General features: G+C 40.6%; 2 protein-coding genes across 2 annotated transcripts in view; one reads left to right on the forward strand and one right to left on the reverse strand.

Moving 5' to 3' along the window:
• TSPAN13 (tetraspanin 13) overlaps positions 1–2,844 on the forward strand; it is a 28,594-nt gene extending 25,750 nt beyond the window's left edge. Inside the window, exon 6 of the mRNA XM_081101773.1 lies at positions 1,779–2,844. Within this exon, the coding sequence (XP_080957899.1) occupies positions 1,779–1,853 (75 nt within the window). The 3' untranslated portion in view covers positions 1,854–2,844. The remainder of the gene's footprint in view (positions 1–1,778) is intronic.
• A 5,651-nt stretch (positions 2,845–8,495) lies between these two features.
• On the reverse strand, positions 8,496–17,953 carry AGR2 (anterior gradient 2, protein disulphide isomerase family member; the record flags this gene model as incomplete). The annotated part of the gene is made up of 7 exons (XM_081101774.1): positions 8,496–8,682; positions 10,106–10,189; positions 13,072–13,135; positions 15,920–15,993; positions 17,321–17,373; positions 17,491–17,554; positions 17,806–17,953. The coding sequence occupies 7 exons, from the start codon at positions 17,951–17,953 to the stop codon at positions 8,633–8,635; spliced, it is 537 nt and encodes a 178-aa protein (XP_080957900.1). The 3' UTR covers positions 8,496–8,632.
• Positions 17,954–26,013: the final 8,060 nt, after the last annotated feature.

Raw genomic sequence — 26,013 nt, forward strand, 5'->3', positions numbered from 1 at the left:
TAAAAAAATAAAGTTATATTGGTTTAAGTCTTTAGTGAACCTGGTGTGGGACATGGCATAATAACAACTTATTTTCTAAAATTATAGCCTTCCCTTCCCCTCACCCCCCATTGCCCTTGGAGAGGTAGGAATTATAACATATTTAAAAAAGTTATCTTTATTGTTGAAAGTATTACAGATGTCTCCCCTTTTCCCCCCATTGACTACCTCTACCTCGCACCCCCCCCCCCACCTTCACAGCACTATTGTTTATGTCCCTGGTTATTCATATATGCATGTAAGTTGTTTGGTTAATCTCTTTCTATCCCCCCTCTTCTCTCTGAGATTTGTCAGTTATGATCTGTGTAGGAAAATTATTATACTAGGGGCCCAGTGCACAAATTCGTGCACCTTGAAAGGAACTGTGAGCGGCGAGGCTGCAGTTGGCATAGGGGCGGGTCTTGGCCCATCCTCCATGCCCCCACCTGGCCCCTCCTGCCACAGCTCCTGGTCCCCTGTCTGCCAGCAGCCCTGCTCCTGCTGCCGCCGCTCCCAGGTGCTGACAGCGGCGCAGAGGATTGGGGCCAGTGCCGTCAGCAGGTGAGAGCAGCAGCTGCTATCCTGATCATCCTTCAGGAGCAGGGGGAGGTGGAGAAGCCCTCAGTGGGGATCAGGGCTGCAGCCACCACTCACATCCACTGATGGCGCTGGCGCCGGGTGCCAGCAGCAGATGCAAGCGGGGCTGGCGTCGGCAGCAGGTGCAAGTGCCAGGCAGGGCCACAGCACACGGGAGCAAAGAATTTTCAGTAACCACCAAAGGTTCACCCCAATGACAGTGACCAGCGCCCTGCCTTGGTCTGGTGCCCCCACTCACCTGCTTCACCATCCTGCTGAGGCCAACCAATGCCTGCTATGTTCCTCACTCTGCCACCTGCTGCTGACGCCCACCATGTTCTGCACGTGCCCCCTGGTGGTCAGCAGATGTCATAGTGACCGGTTGTTCAGTTGTTCTGCTGTTCGGTCTATTTTCATATTAGGTAGTTTTTTGTTATTGTTTAATTGTTGCTGAGCCCAGCTTGTTTCTGAATTATCCAAATATTTGATATTTTAGCTATTCAAACAAGTTAGTGTTTGTGTTAGCTTTTTATTGCTGCTCTAACTGATGAACACAGAGGTAGTAGCTTAAAGCAGCACACATTTATTATCTTACACTTCTGGAGGTCCAAAGCTTACAATGGAGACTCTTCTGGAGGCTCTAGGGGAGATCCTGTTCCCTTGCCTTTTCCAGCTTCTACGGGTGGCCTGCACTCCTTAGTTCCTGGCCCTTTTCTCCATCTTCAGAGCCAGCAGGCTAGCATCTTCTCTCCCTGACTCTGCATCCAGCTGCTTCAAGATGTCATCACGTCACCTTTTCTCTATATCTCTGACTTTATCCTTTCTGTCTCTCTCTTATAAGAGGCCTTGTGATTATATCACTGAGCCCACCCAGATAATCTCCCAATCTCAAGATCTTTAGCTCAGTCACTTCTGTAGAGTCCATGTTACTACCTCAGGTGACATTTGCAGGTTCTGGGGATTATGATCTGGACATCCTTGGAGGGCCATAGTCATCCTACCACAGTGTTTATATTACTGTTTCTTAGGGCCTCCCTTTTGGATTACTGATTACATTTCTTTTTTTGGGGGGGGGGGGAGTGGATCTTCTATTTTGAACAAATAATACTAAGCACTTTAGAGATTTTTGAATAAATATACACAACTGTTACTTTCTCTTTCTCTTTTTTTTTCTGCTATTCCAGATTCTGGGTGTTTGGCTGACCTACAGATACAGGAACCAGAAAGATCCTCGTGCTAATCCTAGTGCATTCCTTTGATGAGAAAACCAGGAAGAATTTTCACATTCTGATCTTGTTCACAGCTAACTTTAAGTTACATTAATTTGCCTGTTTTAAGGAAACAGTATCTGAAAAATTTCATTATTGACAGTGGATTTGTATATTTTTACTCTTATGTCTCTCTGAATGTTTTTCTTTTTCCATTGCTGAAAAACAAAAAGAAACTTGTGGTCTCCTCTGAACCTCAGTGGTACCTGTAATCTACTGTATTCACAGTGTCTGGCACTGTCCACTGTGGCCTTTCTTAGCTTTTTTATCTGCAGAAACACTTTGTATGGCACTACTGTGTTAATCATATTGTGATTCTAGATATACATCTGACTGGAATAACTCATTGTATGTAGCACTGTGCTGTGTAGATAGTTCCTATTGGAAAAAAAGAGTTCAAGTTTATTAAAGCCAGTAAGTATGAGATTCTATTATGTTAAGTCAGAACGGGAAATCAAATTCCCAAACTTTTTGTGTTTTTAGAAGGTATGTTTTGTGGTGAAAATTAACATAAAAGTGATAATGTAGTTCTAGTGGTCTTTTATGATTACACTAATGCATTCTAGAAATAGCTCTGTCTTTAGAAAAGTTTGGTTTAGTTTATGATTTTTGCAGGTAAGTGCGAAGGAGAAATGGTCTCATGAATGTTCTAACGTGTAACATATGCCTTCAGCCTCCAAAATGGAATGTGTTGGAGAAATTCAGCAAGTATATCCGTATAATCTTGATATTCTTTTATAGTGATTTGAAGTCCAAAAAACTGCATTTTTAAACAAGTTACTGTTAATGCTTTGGCCCACGTAGCAAAAAGATATTTGATTATCTACAAATTGTTAAATAAATTTTTCATGAAATTTTTCAGTATTGTAACAGCAGCTTGTCAAATCCAAGCATATTTCAATGTGACCTCCCATAATTTGAAATTGAAATAGTATTGTGGGTTCTGTATATTATATTAAAAAATTAAAGGAAGGTAACCTTTCTTCGTGTATGAGTGCTTGAGTTAAAAGAAAGTAATGGAAGAATTGAACACGTGAATTAAGTGAAATGGGTTTTTGTGTTTTTTTTACTTTTCTTTTTACTTTGGGTTCTCTTTGATTTGGAGTATTGCCATTTTAGTGTATTATCCAGCCATGGAAATGAACTTCTAGCGCTAATATTTACTGTGGTCATCTCCAAATCCTTCCTTAAAATGTTTCAGTGTTTAGTATCTTCTCCATGGTGAGAATTGTTTTGTAAAAGGGAAGTCATTCATATTTATATGGGAAAAATATGTAAGTTCTCTCCTATTACTGAAAATTACTCATTTCTTGTCTTGCATTCTATATATGGTATTTTATTGGTAATTGTCTTGATGGTTTTTAGACCAAGAAAGAGGGTAAATGGTTGATCTATAGAATTTTAGAGTAGAGCGAGAGAGAGAGAGAGAGAGAGAGAGAGAGAGAGAGAGAGTGTGTGTGTGTGTGTGTGTGTGTGTGTGTGTGTGTGACTTCCAGGATGGAAGGCTGGCTAATCTTTCAAGAAAACTGAATCATACAATTCCCATAATGTGGGGGAGGAAAATAATTTCCCTGTACTTTTCTGAGTTCTTATCTGAGACCCCATGTAATAAAAGACAGGTTAACAAGAGGAAATCAGAAGTTTATTCACATTGTATGCCTCATGTATACATAAAGGATACCCAGAAAGACTGTAACTCCCTGAGATGACTTAGGCCACCATCTTAAATACCCTCTGTAGTTAAAGGCAAAAGAAAGGTGTGTGTGTGCGCACGCATGCCAGTTATGGGGGCTACCAGGAGCAGCACAGTAAACAAAGGACAGGTAACGTTTGACATGCAGAACTACATCAGTCACTTCTACATTTTGATAAGAGTTTCTTGTAATTTAGAGTCATCTTTCCTGGTACAGAGAAGGGACACCCTACAAAAGGAGATTTCCACTGTAAATGTAAATTTCCCCCACAGAAGGATACACTTCTCAGTTTTCAGAGCTTCTCCTGTGTCTGCTGTTTCTCAGACATAATCAGCTCAAAATAATCTTTCTGCCTAGGAGGCATATGGTGGGGTAGCATATTCTGTTATCCTTCCATGTCATATTAAGCACTGGCCAACCTAACAAAGTTCCCTCTTATGCCATCAGATGAGATTCTAGGTGACACACGAAGGAAGTGAAACTTTTGAACCATGTCTTTTTGTTTCCCTGTTTACCTTGTGACATTTTGAACCTCACAGGAGTTTCTGGAATCTTCTCACATATTAATTTTCTTGGTACAAATGACTATATGTTGAAAGGGCTATTTCAGAGAGAAGAAAAAAACAAAAAACCCATAGCCTTGGTTTGTGCTCTAATTTCAATGGCCTTTATTTGGGTCAACCTAACTACAAATCAGAGCTGGGAAGCACGCATCTTTAGGGCTGTAAACTATAGAATTATTTTTAAAAAGAAACTATAATACCTTTATACATTTCTCTTTATGCCTTATTCACATAGTCCATTTATAGTAGAGGACTGTTTCTCAGAACATCTGCCCAGTCAGCCTTGAAGTTAAAGGTGAAATTTTCATTAGATAATATAGTGCTAATATGAAGGAAAAATGTTAAACTATAATTTCTAAAATCTGAGCTCACGTGATATTAATTCATCCCAGATACTCTGTTTTCTAAGCCGCAGTGAGTTTGGTATGAAAGCCAGTTCTGCGTGGTCTCCCTCAGTAATATCCTGCTGAATGGAACCCTTCAGAGAAAGAAAAGAAACCAGTGTGGCTTAGTTTTTCGTGTCCTTACGCCAAAAACCTCCTTCTATAATTTTCATAAATATTTGTTGAACCCTATGAAAGTTTATTCACCCTTTTGAAAATGCACTGAGTAAATGTATGAAACTACTTTACATTTTAGCTGGTACGGAAAAGTTAGAATCACATTTTTACATAATATTTCATAGGAGAAAAACACGTTCAGGCATTGCAGTCGTACAAATATGATCACCTGTGTGTCCATTGTTTTATTAGAGATGACAGTAAGGTTAGAGGCCAAGCTTCCTCGGTTTCTGGGAAAGTGAGGGGATTTGTGTAAAGTTGTTCTGCACTTGGTATGTTTGGGGCAGTTAATTTTTACTCCTGGGTCTCTGTGCCAAGTGCAATGACAAGATGTGTTGTTGGTGAATATTTTCCAAACAAGTAACTGCACCAGGTGTGTGTGTGTGTGTGTGTGTGTGTGTGTGTGTGTGTGTGTGTGTAAGAGAGAGAGAGAGAGAGAGAGAGAGAGAGAGAGAGAGAGAGAGAGAGAGAGAGAGAGAGCTCTTCATATTGAAGTGTTTCTGGAATGTCAGGTCATATCCTGGCAATTGTACTCATTGAAATCCCTCTTGAGACAGCCCCTCCAGCCATATGCCTGGCTAGCTCTCAACTGCTCACCTCAGGAAAACCAGCTTTTAAAATTCATTTTCAAATGAGGGCCTGAAGGAGTTGATTTTGAATTAAAAATTTGTGTCAGAGAATGGACTTAGATATCACTTGGAGGGTGAAAGTACTTTTGTTTACTTTCAGATCTTGCTCTTTACAGGTAGGTGAGGCCACAACATGACAAGTGGCTTTTTAATAAGTTAGGCTGCCTTGACTTGGAGTTTGAAGTCCACCTCGTTGGTAAGGCACTGAAAAAAGTTGTGTTTTTGCCTTTGAGCTTTTTCTGTTCTTCCCCCAGCGCCCACTCTCACCAGTGGTTGCTAAATATAAGGACCCCAGGAGCTATTTAGGATTACTGAATGCATAAAACAAGCAAAAAACGCCCCACACAAACAACGCAGAGTTAGACGATCATAAACAATTATTTGAAGATGACTATGGCTCTAAAACAGGTAAAAATAGTTTAATCAAGCATGTTGATCATCCATGTAAATGACCTTTACAGATGATTTATGTTAAACCAACTTTTCTATAAGTTATGGGGCCTCAGATAAATCTGGTAAAAAAAATTTAATGTGGTAAAACATACATAACAAACCCTATCATTGTAACCATTTTTAAGAGTATAATTCAGTGTCATTAAGTGCATTCCCATTGTTCCACAGCCACCACCACTGTCCAATTCCAGACTTTCATTTTCATTTTCAAAATCTGCACCTGTTCAACAGTAACTCCCTTCAGACCCGACAACATCAGTCTCTTTTCTATGAATTTGGCTACAGTAGGTACCTCATATAAGTGGAATCATATAGTATTTGTCCCTTTGTGACTGGTTTACTTACCATCATGTCCTCAAAGTTCATCCATGTTGTAACATAGGTCAGAATTTCCTTCCCTTTAGAGTCTAAATAATACTCCACTGTATGTATGTAGTACATTTTATTTATCCATTCATCCATCGATGGATATGTGGGGTGCTTCCACCTCCTGGCTATTGTGAATAATGCTGCTGTGGCTGTGAGTATACATATACTTTTCCCTTGCTTTTAGTTGCTTCGGGTACATTCTCAGAATTGGAATTACTGAAACATATGGTTATTCTGTATGTCAGCTTTGAGGGTCACTCATATTTTTTTTTCTATAGTGGCTACACCATTTTACATTCTCACTATGGTGCCAACATTTTTAGTCAGCTGTTTGAAATAATACTCTCTCCTCTTACAGCATTCTTTGTAGTCAGAGAAGTAGTCAAGATATGCTTTCATTTAAATTTATTTGAACACAAAGGAAAAATTGTGAGATGCCTATAAAGGGTTTGATAGACTAGACCTTGCTAATATTTCCATGAACTTAAACAACAGTTTTGATGTTTGCATCTTCACTTCTCTAACTTGTGTATATACATATTTCCTATAGTTGCAAAAATCATAAAAACTCTTAAAATTCTTTCTCACTTATCCTTTTGTTTCTCCATAATGTTTATTACTTTCATAGACAACAATACACTGCACTATGTGTTAATAAATATGTAATCATTATATTTGGATATTGCCTTTTGGGGAGGGTATGTTTAGTGTTGCCATTGGCATCTTCACAACTCTATTTCTCTTGAGTGATTTATCTTCTTAGGACAAATTCTCAGAAGTTGAGGAAATGGGGTTAAAGTTAGTTGTTGTTGTTTTCAATGACTATTGCTCTGTGTTTAATACTTTTCTAAGGGAGATTCATTTTTTCTTGCAACCTTGGCATTTGACTTCCCAAAGACTTATATTTTTTAAATTATGTGTGTTGTTAAAATAGCATTTTGTCATTCAATAAATTTTAAGGACTACTCTTATGTAGCATCAGCCCAATAAAAAAGTAAACGTTATTTTGCTAGACTACAGATAAAGCCTGAATAACTCAGAAGTTGTCATTCAAATATTTGTTTATACAGTGAAAACTCTTTTTTTTTCTCCTCATTAACCCTCAGAGAACTTTCTAAGTGGAATATTTTTCCTCTTTATGCACATGTAGGTTACCTGCTAATGTGTAGGGAGCCCAATCCCTCTGTTGACATATTTGCTGAAGATTTGTATGCCATTCAATCAACAATATATGCTCAGAACTCATTAGTGAATAGCTCTGTCAGAGTACTGTGAGTGAGAAAAGTATTTAAAATTTATTATCTGCCCTGGAAAAGTTAATAACGCCAAGGAATCTATTCAGAAAAGGATCTGTCTAAAAAAAGGTGCTCAAGACAAGCAATAGGTAATCAATACGCAAAGCGTTGCACTGACCACCACAGTCACTGAGGGGCTGAAGAAGTCAAGTGGGGGCTGGGTAATAAGAGAATTCCATGTAATAATAAATGTGAGAGTATTCAGTATGTCGTGAAGAAATGAACACAGTCCTAATTTTTGGCAGATCAGAGTTAAAAGCAGCTGACTCTGCTGCTCCACCGGATACCACACCCTCTCTCAACTTTTCCAGGGAGAAATAATGACCTCTGATCTGTCCCCATGGACAGGACATCACTGCCCTTTGCTTTTCTCCTAGGCAGTCATATTTTGGTCACGAAGATGGGAGCAGTTCAACTGAGTTTGTTCCAGGCCAGGACTCGAGGCCTTGATAGACCCAGTGTATCATCAGGTCAATTCTCAGTATTTCTTTAGCATGTGTTCGTGGGTACAGATGTTCTTTGAATGACCTTACCTTCTCACAAAATCAGTCTTCTGAAGGAGAAAGCCACCTGCCAGAGGCTCTTTCTCTGAGAGCATTGAGTTGGGCAAAATCTAACCAAAATTCAATTATTAAAGTGTGTACATAGAAGTTTCTGTGGGGGGGGGGGGTGTCTTCCATTTAGGTACCTGGTTTTCTTGGGGATGCTTTTCTACATGTTCTTTCAGAAGAATGCATATTCTGTTTGATACTGCTGGTGATTAAGCTAATGTGTACATTAGTTACCCAGTGAAAAATGAGTGAGCTGAGGTGATAACTTGACTGTCCTTGGTCTTCATTGCTTGAACTATTTTTTTCTTGTCTCTGCACAGCCCACCCCAAACATTATGTGTGTCCAAAAGTCCTATTTGGTCAATGAACCCAACAGCTTTTCTGTGAAAGACCAAGTTGGGGGAAAAAAGAACAGTTTAACACCCCCAAAGGATTTATTTTTTTAAAAAGTATGGCTTGCTATGGTAGTACACAATATTGTTTTCATACATGTATACTTGAAAACAAATTTTAAAAAATAGCTGTTGTAACATTAAACCATAACCCAATGAGCATGCCCACTGCGCTCCTGCCTTCTGCAGGGTCTTCTGAAATCCCCTCTGGTTCCAGGTCATGGCCAGAAACAGAGGGAAGAGCTTGCAAATTTTGTTTTTTCTCTACAATTCAGTCTTTAGCAACTTGAGTGCTTTCTTCATGTTGTCAACAACTAATGGGCAAAAAAAGTTACGAGAATCAGGACGTGACCAGAAATCACATTAATAGATATAGTAAACCCCCAAACTTCTGTATTCTATTGATTGTTTAATGGGGTGCTATTATATCATAGGGTAAAATGTTGGAAATCTTATTGTAATTTTTTTCTAAAATTATGTAAAATGGCTTTTATTGCAATCCAGTTCTCTTCCAATATTTATTAAATGCCTTTTCTATAAGGTACTATGATATTACCTGTGCAGGATACCTGCTTTTAAGGAATCCACGCTCTCATTAAGATACTAGAGGCCTGATGCACAAAAATTCGTGCAAGAGTAGGCCTTCCTTCCCCCAGCTGCTGGCACCAGCTTCCCCCTGGCACTAGGGAGTGGGGCTGCTTCCTTCCTCTGGCTGCTGGCAGGCACCCAGAACCCAGGCTGCTTCCCCCCTCCGGCCGCCGGCAGACACCTGGGACCTGGGCTGGCTTCCCTCCGGCCCCGGCTTTGTCAGGAAGAACTTCCGGAATGACGTCCGGAAGACGACCGGTCTAATGAGCATATTGCCCTTTATTATTATAGATATGCGACTACTTTGAGAATGGCGAATACTTTGAATGTGCTTCCCCTGGTTCTCCTAGTACCCATGAAGGCATTGCTAATGGACCACGATAATTTTCCAGCCGCCCAGACACAGCCTCAAAATCCTTTCCAAAATAATGAGAATCTTTATGTGCCGCCCAATGAGAATTTCTGTGATAATGAAAACTATTCAGTGCCTTTGCCTTGAGTGCTTGAAGTGTGATCAGTATGACAGGAACTGAGTCTTAAATTGTAAGTAATTTAAGTTTGCTATTCAACAGCTGCCTGTGGCTAAAGGCTAACATGGGCGGTACAGTTCTAGGCAGCCACTAGTCATTGAGCAGCACTGGAACTAACTAATCCAGAAGGATTAGTTGGATGTCACAGTAGGTGCAGGCTCTTATTGAGGTACCGCATCTTCCTTGAGAGTCTCTCTCGGAAGTGAGTCTCTTGGCAACTATTTGGAGCCATCTTTCCTACTGATCTTTAAAATTGAACTTGAATTTAGTGTCCACAAAGACTACATTATTTCACTTTCATTATTTGGAAAAACCACATTTAACAAAGCATGCAGATTACTACAACTATTGCACTCAATTCTGTGACATGTTAGTGTGCCTAAGAGAAAAACCTGAAACGCAGGTAACATGTCATAGAATCCTCCTGGAGAAAAGCAATACCTAATGTAAATGATTCATCTTCACTTACAATTTTTAAAAAATGAGATTACAGTGATGAGACTAGTTGGTCAAACTGATTTCCCGGGGCCCCTGAGCAGCTTTCCCTGCCTTCGTTGGAGTCCTGGGGCCTCTACTCCCGCAGGACCACATAGAGATGGTCAAAGGAGGCCATACTTACGCAGAGCTGCGTCCGAAGGTTCATAAGCATAGAGACGATTTGAGTATCTTCCAGTGATGTCGGCTCTAACTGTCAGGGATGGGTCTACAAAAGAAAAGCAAAAGGGGATGTTGGGCTGGAGTGCTGTGTTTGCGCCATCGCGGGAGGAAGCACGTGGATTTGTCCACGTTCTCTGAAAGGAGTACAGTGTGTGTCCCGGCAGATCTACCCCATCCGCTCTGCAGCAGCCTTGGGCAGGCAGGACCCCACGCCGGGCTGAGAGCCATCAACAGCTGTGTGTGGCTATTTGTGGGAAAGGCTATGAACCCCGCTGTGCTATCTATAGCAACCTGAAAACAGGATAATACACATTGTTGGGCTGGTGTTTTCATTTTGGGTGAAAACAATAGCATTCTCTACCAAGGAATTGTTTTAAGCTTTTGAAATGATTATGTTGTAATTTAAGTGTGTTGTTACCAGGAGCAACCTGGTTCATCAGAAACCCATATCTAATGCTGGTGTTCAAAACCAACATATATTTTTTAATGAATAAAAGAAGATGAGTCCTAAGAGCATCAAAGGTCAAATAAGCATACAGTAGCCCTCTCTTATTTAAAAAAAAAATGCAGATTTAGGAGTCATCCCTTATGCGTTGTTTAAATTATTTTTTTCAGGTTTTATACTAACTTGAAGTTATTAATGAGACAGAAAGGTATTTTTTAAAATAAGGCACACACCCAGCCCGGCCAGCATGGCTCAGTGGTTGAGTGTCAACTTATGAACCAGGGGGTGAGGTTCAGTCCCGGTCAGGGCACATGCCCAGGTTGCGGGCTTGATCCCCAGTATGGGGTATGCAGGAGGTCGATCAATGATTCTTTCTCATCATTGATGTTTCTATCTCTCCTTCTCCCTTCCTCTCTGAAATCAATAAAAATGTATTTAAAAAATAAAATAAATCAAATAAAGCACATCCAAAAGGGAGGTGTTATGGGATGTACAAAGGCCTTACCTCCAGAGAGGTGACTGAAGGAGCCTAAGATATATGTCCTGGAATCTGGGTGAAGAGGGCACGCACAAGCACTGCAGGTTTGCAATGTCTGTCGCTAGTCTTTGACGGCCAGTCTCTGTCATTTCAGAATATTGGACTAGGACCAACGCAATTTACAAAACGCAGACATTCTTTTGTTCAACAAAGACTAAAGACCTGCTACTGCTTGGTGCAGAGGATACAAACACCGGACCGTGGTAATAAGTTAACACAGTGGTTCTCAACCTTGGCTGCACATTAGAATCACCTGGGAATCGTTTTAAAATCCTGATTTCTGGGCCCCATCCTCCGGAAATTCTGTTTCTTTGTTATGGGGGTGGGGCCACAACATTAGTAACAAAGAAACAGAATTTCTGGAGGATGAGGCCCAGAAATCAGGATTTTAAAACGATTCCCAGGTGATTCTAACGTGCAGCCAAGGCTGAGAACCACTGAGTTAACATAGGCTTTTCAATACCCAGCCATTGGCTTACAACTCTGGCTGCACCATGGAATCACCTGGAGAGCTTTAAAAAAAATCCCGATGCCTTTGTCGTGCACCCAGGCATTCTGTTTAATTGGGTTGAGGTGGCCTGGGAAGCTTGGTTTTAAAGATCGCCCAGGTGATTCTCATGTGCAGGCACGTGGGGAAGGGGCTGAGAGCAAGCTGCCTCGGAGTCGGAGTTGGTTCTCATGACTTAAGGGACGTGACGCGAGTTAAAACTGTCTGAGATGGGAATGCTGTGAACAGAATTTGCGCACAAGGTAAGACTGGATGGCCTGTAAGGTCTCAAGTTCAAGGATTCCAAATGTTCTAAATCCTAACAAAATCAAGTCTATGAAACTCTAGTTCAGCCTCCCTCCTTCCTTCACTTTTCCCCCTCCCGTTTTGTACATTTAGTGTGAACGTGGGGGAATTACATCGGTGAGCCACTTGATTAGCGTGAGCTCTTTTTTCTGTGCTGGATTTAATCATGGGCTATCTATTTTCCTTTTTTATTGAACTTATTGGGGGTGGCAATGGTTAATAAAATTCTCTAGGTTTCAGATGCACAATTCTATAATACATCATCCGTATACTGTATTGTGTGTGCACCACCCCCAGTCAAGCCTCCTTCCATCACCATTGATCCCCTTTTACCCTGTTTTCCCTCCCTCACCCCCTTTCCCTCTGGCAATCACCATACAGTTGTCGTGGACTGTCTTTAAATCAGTATGATTTTGATCAGAGCCACACTAAATTAATTTGTTCAGTCATCTAAGGAATATCTTTTTTTTGTGAGCCCACCACAGGGTCATGCTGAAAAAATAATGGTGAGCAGAAGCAGCTTCGTCCCTGCTACATGGAGTTTATAGTCCCATGAGGGAAAATATTTATTTAACAAATACCAATAATTATAAAATTATAACTGAGGACAGTGTGACCATTGAAAGAAACCCGGAGCCACAAGAGCATGTGTTCGTGGGCTTTGGCAGGTCAGTGAAAGACAGAGATGCTGGGGAGGGAACAGGTGGCAGGTAGCTGCAGAAGGGGAGGCAAGGCAAGCTCCCAGCAGCATATAAAATGTCCCGGTGCAGGCAGGGGCACGGTAACTTTGATTTTTAGAAAAAAACTTCACATTCTTAACTTTCCTAAAATAATTATCAACAGTATCAGAAAGAACTATCCAAGACACAAATTGGAAGTTTGCCTGATTAATAAGTGTTTACAGGCCTGAGGTACAGAGATGGGCAGAAAGTAGTTTTACAGCTGAGAGGCTGTGAAACAGTTAATTCTTGAATTATTACTTATTAACCATTGTATTGTTTGTTACTATTATTCCTAACCTACTTTTGCCCGCCCCTGTACCTCATTGGAGCCACGGTGGAGTGGTGGAGTGGACCTGAGGGTAGGGGAGGGCAAAGGGGAGATATGGAAGCGCTTGGGTCATTGCGTGTGTTTCATGTCATTGTCTCTTACCAATAAACATGATCCTGGGGACATACTGGCCGTCAGGAGAAAGGTGCTTGTCAGTCGTTTCATACTAAGATTAAAAAAAAATGCAGCTTTTTAGTTTGTTTACTCTTTAGTTATTTTCAAACTATTTAATATAAACATGTGTCTGTTACTGGGCTAGGCATCTTAAGATACTGAAGGCACATCTCTCCCTCAGAGAGTAATAAAACAGATGCAGAGATAAGTTATATGACTGCAAACAAGCTAGTGGAGAATGTGATACAAAACAGGCGGTAAAGAGCTGAATGTATGTGATAAAGAGCAGAAATGAAGGGAGAATTAGGAAGAAGTTATAGTGTTTGTTGAAGACATCTTTCATGAGGCAGGAGAAGTAGATTAATGAAAAAATAAACACAGAAGTCATTTTTGGAGAAATTACAGAAAGAAACATAGGATTATCTTGAGCATTCAGCTACCCATTTATTATATTTTTATTTAGAAGTTTTTTGTGTAGCAATATACATTACTTATCTCTCATAGGTGCACACTCTTTTGGGAGATGCAGGTAGGAAAATGAGTACTGGAGACCCAGTGTCTGACATATTAATGATGGAGGAAGACAGATGCCAGGGCTGCCCTGAGCAGGACATGTAACCCCGTATGCAAGTTCTGTTCAGACTTTATGAAGTGGGTAATGAGGAACCATTAAAAATGAAAACAAGTCAGTTCCACGGAAAAGGAGGTCATTCAGGCAGAGGGGAGAGATTGTGCAGGGAGGGGGAAATGCGTAGCACTTTCTGACATGACCAAGTGTTGGGAAAGGACTAAACTAGAGGGAATGCAGGGGGTGGCGGTGAGAGAAGATGCTGGAGAGCCGCTTCGGGGGCCAGCTCATGTAGTTTCTTGCACAGCATGACACTGTGTTTGCATTTGTTCATAAATAGCTAAGAAGTAGTGGAGGGATGTGCGAAGAGCACTGTGATCCCAATTTGGTCTTCAAAGTGATCATGCTCATGGCATGTGGGGTTAGATGGAATTTATCGTGTAGGCAGGGAGCCGTTTAATAATACCGCAGTAAGCTAAGCAAAGTGAACACCTCTCACTAAAATGGTGGTTTTCAGTGTGTAGCAGCGGTTCTCAACCTGTGGGTCGCGACCCATTTAGCGGTTGAACGACCCTTTCACAGGGGTCGCCTAAGACCATCCTGCTTATCAGATATTTACATTACGATTCATAACAGTAGCAACATTACAGTTATTAAGTAGCAACGAAAATAATTTTATGGTTGGGTCACAACATGAGGAACTCTATTTAAAGGGCCAGAAGGTTGAGAACCACTGGTTTATAGGGAAGTGACCAATAACAAAAATATTTACAAGTTAGAACCATAGGTCTTGCCCAGCCAACGTGGCTCAGTGGTTGATCATTGACCTATGAACCAGAAGGTCACAGATTCGATTCCCAGTCAGGGCACATGCCCAGGTTGCAGGCTTGATCCCCAGTGTGTGACTTACAGGAGGCAGCCGATCAATGATTCTCCCTCATCATTGATGTTTCTATCTCTTTTCCCTTCTTCCTTCCTCTCTGAAATCAATAAAATATATTTTATAAAAAAAAGAGTTCACTGTGGGAAATATTAAATATGAGATACTCATTGAACATCCAGGGAGAAATTTCCTGTAAGTAATTGATCATATATATGTATGTATGTATGTATGTATATATCCTACATAATAAAAAGCTAATATGCAAATTTTCCCCTCAACTGGAAGTTCAACCGGGAGTTCGACCAGGGGCCCCTCCCCCCTGGCCCTAATCAGCACCCCCAACCCTGATCAGGGCGGGTCGACCAGACCCCACCCACCCACAAATTTGTGCACTGGGCCTCTAGTATATATATATATGTGTGTATGTGTGTGGGATATATATATATATACCATAGGCTTGACTGCTGCAGGTTAGTAGGAGAGTCCAGTCTAGAAGAACACTTCTGATGAAATAGGAACTAGAGAAAGAAGAGCAATTTGAAAAGCCTGGACCAAGCTGAGAAATGCAGTGGAACATGTTGAGTTTAAGTGAATTATGGGATGTCTGGAACATAGCTGTATATACCAGTTGGGCGTTGCTTGTGGGAATTGTCACTGTGTGAACATTGATTAAAGACACATATAGATGATGTTGTCCATAAAGAATATAAAATATAAAAATAAGAGAGCAGGCCAAATAGAGATTCACCAAATCACTTAATATTTAGGGGGAGGAAGAGGAGCCTGTGGAAGGGAGTTGAGGAAGAAATACTGGTGTGGATGGTCTTAAAAGAAGCCCACCTGTGAATATATGAAGAGAGAGAGAGAGAGAGAGAGAGAGAGAGAGAGAGAGAGACAGACAGACACTCTGACTCCAGTTGAGAGTTATGATAGAGTAAGCAGAAAAGCTTGGGCACCAGGAAGGGTGGTGATGGTGAAGTCAGTGGGAATGCAGGAGGCTAAATTTGGACAACCAGAGAGCTCTCTCTACCAGGGAGAGAGGAGACAAGGACCAAGAATGGGTGTGGAGCAGCCAGAACCGCAGGAAGGGGCACAGGAGGTAATTTGCAAAATACAAAAACCTTCTAGTTATTACAGCAACAGAGAAAATCCTGATCACAGGAGAGTACTTTTCAGACAACCTGAAGTTATTAATTACTAAATAAATTAAACAACATGAAAGGCGGATTATTAATAAAATAAAGTATCATTTTTCTCTCCAGTCTTTGAGATGAGTATTTGGGGCAGATCCTAGTTCATCCCAAACATGATTACGATGCACAGGAGAAATGAATCATCCATTTTGAATAATGAGAAAGGTCAGTGATGATGGAAAGGAAACTTACAACTAGATTGAGGAGGATGAACTGCTCTGCCAATTTCTGGATTTCTTTATTTTCAGCAAACACTTTCTTTAAAGCTATAATATAAAGAAAAATCATTAAGCATCCATCTCAGCACCATTGCTCTCTGGTATATTTTAAGTTGAACTGTAATTCTTAGTGCAGTGTTCAACTTTGCTCTTTCAGCAAGTGATTAGTGTAGTAATATTTAGGCTATTGACTACCTCTACTTCTTCCCATTCATCCACCCATCTATCCATCCATTTTTTTTAGCCTATTTTTATTGAGTGGCTACTCTATGGTAGGCACTGTTTTATACCCTGGAAATAGAGCAGTGAAAAAAAAAAAGAAGTAATGTGCTTTCTTCAAGGGGCTCAAATGCCTGTGTAGGAGACATCACAAATAAGCAAACAAATACCTAATAATTTCAGGTGGAGATGTGTACTCTGAAGAAAAATGAAGCAAAGCAAGAGGTTTAAGAGCTATAGAGTGCCCAGGGTAGGTCTCCCTGAGGAGCTGACATTGATGTGAGAGAGTGACCCATTCTAAGATTTTGGAGGTATGTCATACTAAGTGGAGGGGACTGACTCTAAGAGCAGTAGTCCTGAGGTGAAAATGAACTTAGATGTTTGAGTCAAAGCACAAAGGCCAGGCTAGATGGAGTGGAGAGAAAATAAGAGGGAGTGTAAGAAAGGGAGGAGCCAGATGCCAGATCGTGTCTAGCCTTGTAGCCCTGGGTCAGGAATCTGGATTTAATTGTACATCTGAGTAGAAGCCACTCGAACACATGACTGATAGGATCTGACTTATGTTTAACAGATTTATTTTGGCATCTGTATGGAGAACTGACTCTAGGGTGGCCAGGTAGGTGGCTGTTATGGCACCTAGCTCTTGGTTTGGATCATGGCAGTGACAGTGAGACAGCAGGAAGTGGTTGGAGTTGGGCAGGAGCTACATGATATATGGAGCCCAATGCAAAATAGAAACATGAGCCCCTTGTTCAAAAGTTATTAAGAATTTGCAGACAATGACGACAGAATGTTAAACCAAGCGTGGGAACTGTTAAGCACTGGGCCCTGTGCAGCTGCACAGGTTGTATGAAGCCCACACTGGCTTTGAGGTATATTTTGGAGGCACAGCCAATGTTATTTGCTGATGTATTGGACACGGGGTAAAAGAAAAAGATGTCAAGGATGAATTCAAGAGCTTGTTTTTCAAAATATGCAGCAATGGTTAACATAAAACGTGGAAATATTTGAAGTTGCCTTAAATATCTTTTTACTGCATGAAATATCATTAAGTATTCAGCTGTGCTAAATGCTAAGGATACCGAGATGAGTGATCGGACCGTGGCCCTAAAGCTAAAAGCCTATAAAGGAAATTATATTTAGAAGAATAAATTACCTTGACTGTGTGGGCATTCATCCAGGTGATGAATAATCATCAAGGGTTTGTTGCTTGAAAAGAAAAGAGAGATTGGATCATTTTTACTGAGTAGATTTCATGTGCAGCTAAACATCACTAGATGGTGCTCTTGAGAGCTTTGAGGGAGCTGCTGTCACCCTCATCTTTACCTTGACTTGGATTTGTACAAAGCTTCCTCGTATGTCTGGGTCCAGATGAGCTGATCACCCCAACCTAGGACAAAATGAACCAGTAAATTTAAAGCTATTATAATTTCAGATCCAAAGCTGTTGAAAAGCAATGATGACTGAGATACATACTTGATACTAAAGACATATACTTGATACTAAAACCTCTAGAGAAAGTAGAAATAATTATCAATTTTGATAAATCTAGAAGGAACACATACAAAAAATATGTTCAGCACAAAAGTCTCAGCTTCCCAATTAGGCAGTATTGGAAGCTGACGAGACACGGACTCCTACCTCTGGAGAGGGTCTGGGGCAGTTTGGGTGGAGAGACCTTTGTGTCCTTGGTGTCCTTCTTAGCCCCCGGTTTGACTGTGGTATCTTTGGCCAGGGTGTAGGAGAGGGCCACAAGGAGGAGGAATGTTGACACTGAAATCTTCTCCATGGCAAACCTGATCATGAAAACAAGCAAAAAGTCAGCAAGACAAAAGAGAATTATCAGTCTCCAAAATCTTCAGACTTCATCTATCTATCACCTATCTTTCTGTCTCTATACAGATATAAATATACTGATGTAGAGCTCCATAGGCATCTACAATATAAATATAGATATATTTTAAGAAAATAAATAGATATATATACTCTTATAGCTAAAGGATTTAAAACATGTAGTACTGGAAGATACCATATCGGTTACCTCCTCTTTTCCCACCTCCCCAGTGCCTCATTTATAGATGAAGAATCTGACATTCAGAGAGATGAAGATTTATGAGATGGGTGCGAACCAAGGTTCCTAAATCTTGCCCTTTTGCAGTGCTGGCTCCCATTTTCCCATCCTGAGACAATTACCCTAAACATCGATACTTCTTTAGCTTTTTGTTAAAATGGGAACATTGCCCTTGAAGAATAAGATCTGAGTAAAGTAATTCCTTACTTGATTTAATACCTGGCAACTTTGTCATCTAACTGAAAACTTGCACCCTCATAATTCTCTCCCCCGAGTAATATTTATTCAAACTCTATATATTAGTTCTGAATTGACTGAAATATATCAATGCAAGTTCCTTCTACTGAAACAACTGTGCCTCTTGCAGTGGGCCTGGTATAGCTAATGTTCTGGGCGCACACTTGTGCACAAAAGTATTCTATGGGACTCATAACACACAGAGAAAGCAACCTGATGAGTGTTTTTGTTAGGCTTTTTTTTGTTTGCTTGTTTTTTCTAGTATTTTGCAGTTAATTCTTAGGGAAGGTCACGATGCTGTGAAGAAGATTCCCATGAATAGGAGAGTGAATGACAGGAGAACATCCCGGAGTGAGTGAGGGAAAGCAAGCAGCAAAGTGAACGGCACCAGCAAATCGCTATGGTTATCCAGGGACTACAACACTCAAAGCAGGAGACCTGGGGTTTTAGTAAAGCCAAAGAAAATTGTTTGAAAAGAAAATCTAGCTCTAATATTGGTGGAGGTTTGAAATTAAATAACTGCAAAGGAAGCAGGATGGACTGTCAAAGCTTAGTATTTTTAAGGGGAAAGTTTTCCATGTTCTGATAGCTTAAGTGGGAACCTTTGCTGATTGAAAAAAAAAAAAAAGTGTTGCTAAGTCATCAAACCAGATGATACCTTATATAAAACTGGCCCATTATATGCGAATAGTAGTATGTAGCCACAAAACATCTCACTCAAAAATACATAAAAGGCAAGGGTGCATTTCTTTACTTTCTACACTGATAAAGATTTTCTTTAGTTTCTACACTGGAAAAGCCAATAACAAATTTTGTATCCTACCCTTCTGCAAAAACAACTCACGTGCACTGTAAGTCAATGCTTCCCAGCCCTCTTAGTACAAAGACTTGTGTAGTGTTTAAAAAATCCAGGAACTTTCATGTGAGAATACTTGTACTTTTTGAATATTAATTGATTTAGAAACATCATGGCAAATAGCGACTTTGAGTTTATCAACATTCATTTGATTCCCTATTTTATTTAGAGCTACAGCATCTGTGTATATTTAGAAAATCATAAACTGGCGGTGAAGCATTTTACCTATTTAATCCATTGACAATTCTGGTTGTTCAAGCAGCTATTAGGAGCCCTTGCGATAGCCCCACCACTTACAGGTCGGAACTATTGATATCTTACTTGTGTTTTATGGCAGGATGGCAGAATTTTGTCTAATGTAACTCCTGCTGTTCAAACATCCTGCTGAGACTCACTCTATCGACTTTTCATAATACGAATAGACTCTGCCCTGCAAACTTCCTCCAGAATGCTAACTGTGGGAGACATTGACCGTTTGGTGCCTCTCTCTCTCTCTCTCTCTCTCTCTCTCTCTCTCTCTCTCTTTCTCTCTCTCTCTCCCTCCTCTCACCAATGCTTTTTATTGGCCACTCTATCTCTGCCCTCTTATCTTTAGCGAGGAATAAACTTGCAGGAAGTTTCGGTGTCCCTATTCATAAATGCTTTAAGAAAGCACCCAGATTTCTCTTATAGTTTATCCCATGAATTTAAAACTTGAAGATGCAACAAGAATCTCTACACCAGACAGAGAAAGAGCACCAGACTGTTTTTCTGCTTTTCAGTCACATTCTAAACTGCAGTTGCCAGCAGGCAATCTGAGGGAGGGTTCCCCGGGCTGCGGCCTCGGCTTTAGGCAGTGGGAGACCAGCAGAGCATCGATGGTGACCAGTGCACAGAAACAGAGGATGCAGGCCCTGTCCCACCTTGGAAACACCTAGAGTTATCCACTCCAACCTCCTGTGTCCCAAGGGAGAAAGCATGCCCTTGAACCGGCTCAGGAAGGTAGACCACTACCCACTCAGGCCAAAGAAAGGCCCCAGCAAACCTTTGGTGAAAGCTCCATTTATTCCCTCTCCAAACCCCATTTCATTGCCCTTGAAACTCTCTTTCACAAGGTAACCAGAGGCCAGAACGTAGTGCCCTTCCAACATGCGCTATGGTCAGGAGCCTTACCTGGCTTTCCCCACCCACCTGTCTGTGCGAGCCAGGTGGCCTTGATGCGTCCAAGCTTCCTAGTGTGCCAGCTCAGCCCGGCCTGTATTTATGCACCGGAGCACACCTCAGTCCCACCCACTGATCTCTGATTTACATGCTGCAAACCCAGAAAGGAACTTTCCTTTTCCCAAGCAAATGCCTTTCCTAGGCCAAAGAGTTCCTTTTCTTAAAAACCAATGTTGCAAATAGTATGCTGTTTCAGTATGCATGTTTTCAACTGTGAAAGCATGTTGTTAAGAGATTTGGAAAAGATGGGCAGAGTGCCAAGTCCAGGTAAGCTTTAAATGAAGATATTTGATTCGCCTGAAGGCTGATTTGTCTCTTTGTGATTGGATGTGGAGTGTGTGGTTTGTAGATGGTTTCCCCTCCCCTTTGGGCAAACTGCCCTTACTTAGTTAAAAAAGCACACAAGAGAAGATTCACAATTCTAACCCCTACAGTCATATAACCTGCTAAGCTCCATTACGGTACACATGACTTTCCATGGTTTGCCTCTTCCTGGCAAACAAAATATGCCTTCACCATAGGTATGAACAACATGCAAAGCAGGCACTCACACGATATTTCAAAACTGAGGAGATTATTTTAAAAAGATGCCTTAACACTATGAGTTTTTAATGAATTATCTTGCAGCAACTTCCCTCCAAAGAGTACAAAGGTATTTCTCAGATATTCTCATTCATTTAATGGCACACTGTCCCTCCAGGCATGCGGAAGCTCTTTACACCATTTCTCAGATTTAGAAACTGGGGTCTGCAACTCCTCCTCCCCGCCCCCCTCACTCAAGATTATGCAATTGTTCACTGAAGATTTTAAGCCTGAATTCAGATTTTCTGTGAAAAAACTCAGTCCAGTGTTTTGTTCATGAAGTTATGTGCAATTCTTAAAAGCTTAGAGTGCAGAAATCTTTAAAAACAGAAATTAACTAATGGGATGCAAGCCCTTTAAACATTACTTTTTAAAAGATGAGTTAAGTTCATAATATTTCAGAACATTTTTAAGTGTCTATATATTTTTGTGAGAGAGAGATCATTTCTGTGGGCAAAATAGTAAGTGATTCCCAAAATATTGACTTTTCTTTTGATTCTAAGTGAGTTTACAGAGCCAGTTTCTTTAGGAGTTTGGAAACAATGACTTGAGCTACATGCTTAAAATGGGGAAGGCGTTATATAGATCTTAGAATATTTAATTCAATCCCCTCATTTTGCAGATGAAAGAAACAAAGATGTTAAAAAGTAATGACACTGAAGGTCTCATAATGAGTTTAGGGCACTGCTGGGACCACAGCCCAGGTGTCCGGTCATCCGCCACCTGCTGAGAGTGGAAGGCCAGAAGGACTGGGGACAGAGACTCTACTCGAGTCCTGCCTCCTGGTGCTCAACCACCGGGTGATCTCAGAGAGCATTCAACATCTCTGGGATGTCGGTTTCCCTGTCTATAAAAATGTGAAAATATTACCATCCGTGAATGTTTTGAGTATAAATTAGATTTAATGAATCAAGAAGTGAGAAGGTACTTGGTGTCTTACTGTGCTAGGGCTGCTGTGACAAAGTACCGCAGACTGGGTAGCTCAGACAACAGATATTTAGTTTCTCACCATCTGGAAGCTAGAAGTTTGAGGTGAAGGTATCTGCAAATTTGAGTTCTCCTGAGGCCTCCTCGCTCCTTCGCTTCTAGATGCTGTCTCCTCCCTCTGTCTTCATGTGGTCTTCCTTCTGTGTCCCAATGTCCTCTTCTTATAAGGATACCAGTCATCTTGGATTAGAGCCCATCCTGATGATTTATTTTAACTCACCTCTTTAGAGACACTATCTCCAAGTATAGTCATATTCTGTGACACTGAAGGTTAGGACTTCAACAGGCGAATTCTGGAGGGACACAACTCAACCTATAAACCTCTCTGGCTTATTGTAATTAATTATGATGGTGTTATAATTTTCTACTGTATTCCTGTGCCTACTCTCATGTCAGTAAAAGCCCAGGATTAGTTTTAGTGGCTAAGGTATAGCAAGGAGGAAGTAATTATTAGAACATGGTCTACACGCACCATGGTGGCTGGCATCCTTGGCACCCACAACTGTCTTGGTTTGAAGCAACTAGGGTTTTATAGACAGTACAAGTTTTTCTTATATTTTATTAAACATCATTACTTTTAGGTGAGGTCATATGATCAGTCTTTGAGATTTGCCTGCTGTTCTAAAAATCTGTTGTTACTATTTTTTTAAAATATATTTTTATTGATTTCAGAAAGGAAGGGAGAGAGAGGGAGAAATAGAAACATCAATAATGAGAGAGAATCATTGATCTGCTGCCTCCATCACACCCCACATTGTGGTCTGAGCCTGCAATCCGGCACATGCCCTGACCGGGAATCGAACCATGACCTCTTGGTTCCTTGGTCAATACTCAACCCCTGAGCCACGCCAGCCGGTTGCTCTTTTTGATTAATTTTTTCCGCTGAGTAGTATTTGAAAATCTGATATATAAAACAATATTTGGTAGTGAAATTCAGCTTAGTACTAATGATCCTAACAATGGCCTAATTACGTAGCTGCTATACCTTTGTGTTTTCTATATTTGTGTCACTGTAATTTTAGAGGCTTTTATTCAAGCAGATTTTAAAGTGGGTTATTTTTTATTTTTGAATAAAAGTTGGAGACTTATAGTAATAATATCTAGCAAATATTACTAAATAGTATCATTTTACTTTAGCTTTTAAAATTTTTTATTGAATATTGGTGTGACATTGGTTAATAAAATTCTCTAGGTTTCAGATGTACAATTCTATAATACATCATCTGTATATTGTATTGTGTATTCACCACCCCAAGTCAAGTCTCCTTCCATCACCATTTATCCCCTCACACCCTCTTCTAACACCCCCAACTCCCCTTCCCTCTGGTAATCACCATACTGTTGTCTGTGTCTGAGTGTTGTTGTTTTTCCTTAATCACTTTACCTTTTTCACCCAGCACACAACCCCCCTCATCAACTATCCATTGAACCTATTTATGTAGCAAATATTACACCAGGCATTAGAGATATAAAGAAGAAAAAGACATTGCCAGTTACAGAGGTAGCCAGATTCATACAGAGATAATTGTAAGGACAGCCCTAGATGGTTTGGCTCAGTGGATAGAACTCCAGCCAGCTTGATTCTGGTCAAAGGTACATGCCTGGGTTGCAGGCTTGTGCAGAGGGTGTGCAGGAGGCAGCCAATCAATGATTCCCTCTCATCATTGATGTTTCTATCTCTCTCTCTTCCTCTCTCCTCCTCTCTGAAATCAATAAAAAAAAATAAAAAAAGTAGTAAGGACACAACCTGTAAGCAAATGTTAACCTCACAAAACTGAATAATTGATGAGCCATATGAAGAGGAAAAGGAGAATAGCTTCTAAGTACTCTAGGATTTTGCCCCTGAAAGGACCTTTTTAAAAACATATAGTCAGCCCTTGATATCTGTGGGTTCTACATCCATGAATTCAACCGATCACAGATGGAAAATATTTGAAAAATAATATTACATTGTTGCTGATGCGTACTATGTAGTTAGACCTATGATAGCTGTGTCTGTACTAAACATGTACAGACTGTTTTGCCTTGTACAATCAACTATTTGCATAGCATTTACATTGTATTAGGTATTACATGTAATCTAGAGGTGATTAAAGTACAAGAGCGGGTATACATAGGTTATATGCAAATACTGTGCCCTTTTATATAAGGGACTTGAACATCCTTGGAGTTTTGGTGTCCATGGGGGTCCTGGAACTGATACCCTCCAGATACCAAGGGAGCCTCACTGTTCATCTGACTGCAAACCAAGTTGCTGGTTAAATGAGCTCACCTCAAACTCTAGCTTGGAGAAAGAGACAGCATTAGTGTTTGACATTTAGGAAGACTTGCCTGCCATTGGAGTTTATCTTAATGTCTGATGGGGCTTTTGTGTACAAAAGTAATCTGAGTTCTACTATTCATGTAACTATTGCTCACAAACTATGAAATATAACATACTTGTCAAGTGAAAATCCTAACTCTAGTTACATTATTTTATTAGAGCCACAGACTAATATTCAGATTCTCTGAAACGTAAGCTTCTATCTTGCAAACGCATAAAGGTTATTCCAATATTTTAAAAACTTTTCCCTCAACTTCACATAGAAGACTCAATACTATAGTTTGAGTAACTTCATCAGCTTACTCCTCAGGGAGACAGAGGTTCCTGGGTCTAGTTTGGGACTCTGACGCGAACCATCAGCTGTGAATCAGTCACTGGTATATGCTGTTGAAAGTTGTATAATTAGATCTGTTTCTCAAGGGAAAGTGTAGAGCAGAAGGCTCAGCCCCAACCGTGGTAATGCTCATTCATTTAGGAGGATGAAAAGAAGCACTTGTGAAGCAGAAAAAGAACCAGAGACGAAGTGTGAGGACATCCAGGCCAGTGCCATGTCCTGAACCCAAGTTTGGTAGGAAGGGCAAAGCACACAGTAACAGCCAGAGTCAAGGGCAGGTGAGAGAGTCGGACTGGAGAGGAGAACCTGCAGGCTTAAATCCTTTGGGATGGTTTCCAAAAGCCATCTGATATGTTTCCAGACACTTGCAGAGTATATCTGATTGTGTAAAAGTCAACTGCCATGATTGAAAATCCATGAGTGGTTCTTGAGTTAAAATAATGAAAAGCTGAATTCTCTGGTATAGTGGGGTATTACCTTCTTGGGTTACTGATAAAGTGATTATACTTCCCATTTTGCCCTTAAAAGTCTCATTTTAAGCCTGTTGCTGAGGGCAATAATCGAGACTATTCCATTTCACTTTTAAAAGTATTATAATTTGAACAATAAATTATATGGTCTAGATGATGAGATCTATCTATCAATGCTTTTCTCCAGGAAGAATGCACACACACACACACACACACACAATTTTACAATTATTTTACAGGGCTCATTTATATACTGAACCAAATCCAAGGAGCCCTTTGAGGCATCCATAGACCCAGGTTAAAAAACTCTTGCTTGAGTGTTCAGGTCTCCATCTCAAGGATTAGAATTTGGCATTTAGCTCTTTGTTCTTGTTTTGTAGCTTGATCTAGTATTTCTTCTTGTCCATCAGAAATGTTATACTTTGTACTAATCTGGAAGGAACACTAGTCTCACAGCCATTCAAATCTCTTGTTTTACCTGAATAAAGGCCCACATTTAGAAATCATTTTATTTTTTAAAATCTCACCCAAGGATATTTTTCTATTGATTTTTAGAGGGAGTGGAAAGGAGGGGTAAGGGGGGGGAGAGACAGAGAAAGGGAGAGAAAAAGAGAGAGAGAGAGAGAGAGAGAGAGAGAGAGAGAGAGAGAGAGAGAGAGAAACCATCAATGTGAGAGAGACACATCCGATTGCTTGCTTCCCCCATGTGCCCCAACCAGGGCCAAGGATCAAGCCTACAACAGAGGTATGTGCCCTTGACCTGAATTGAACCCAGGACCCAGGACCCTT

This window comes from Myotis nattereri (genome assembly GCF_964212035.1).
Source record: "Myotis nattereri genome assembly, chromosome: 11".
Taxonomy (NCBI): domain Eukaryota; kingdom Metazoa; phylum Chordata; class Mammalia; order Chiroptera; family Vespertilionidae; genus Myotis; species Myotis nattereri.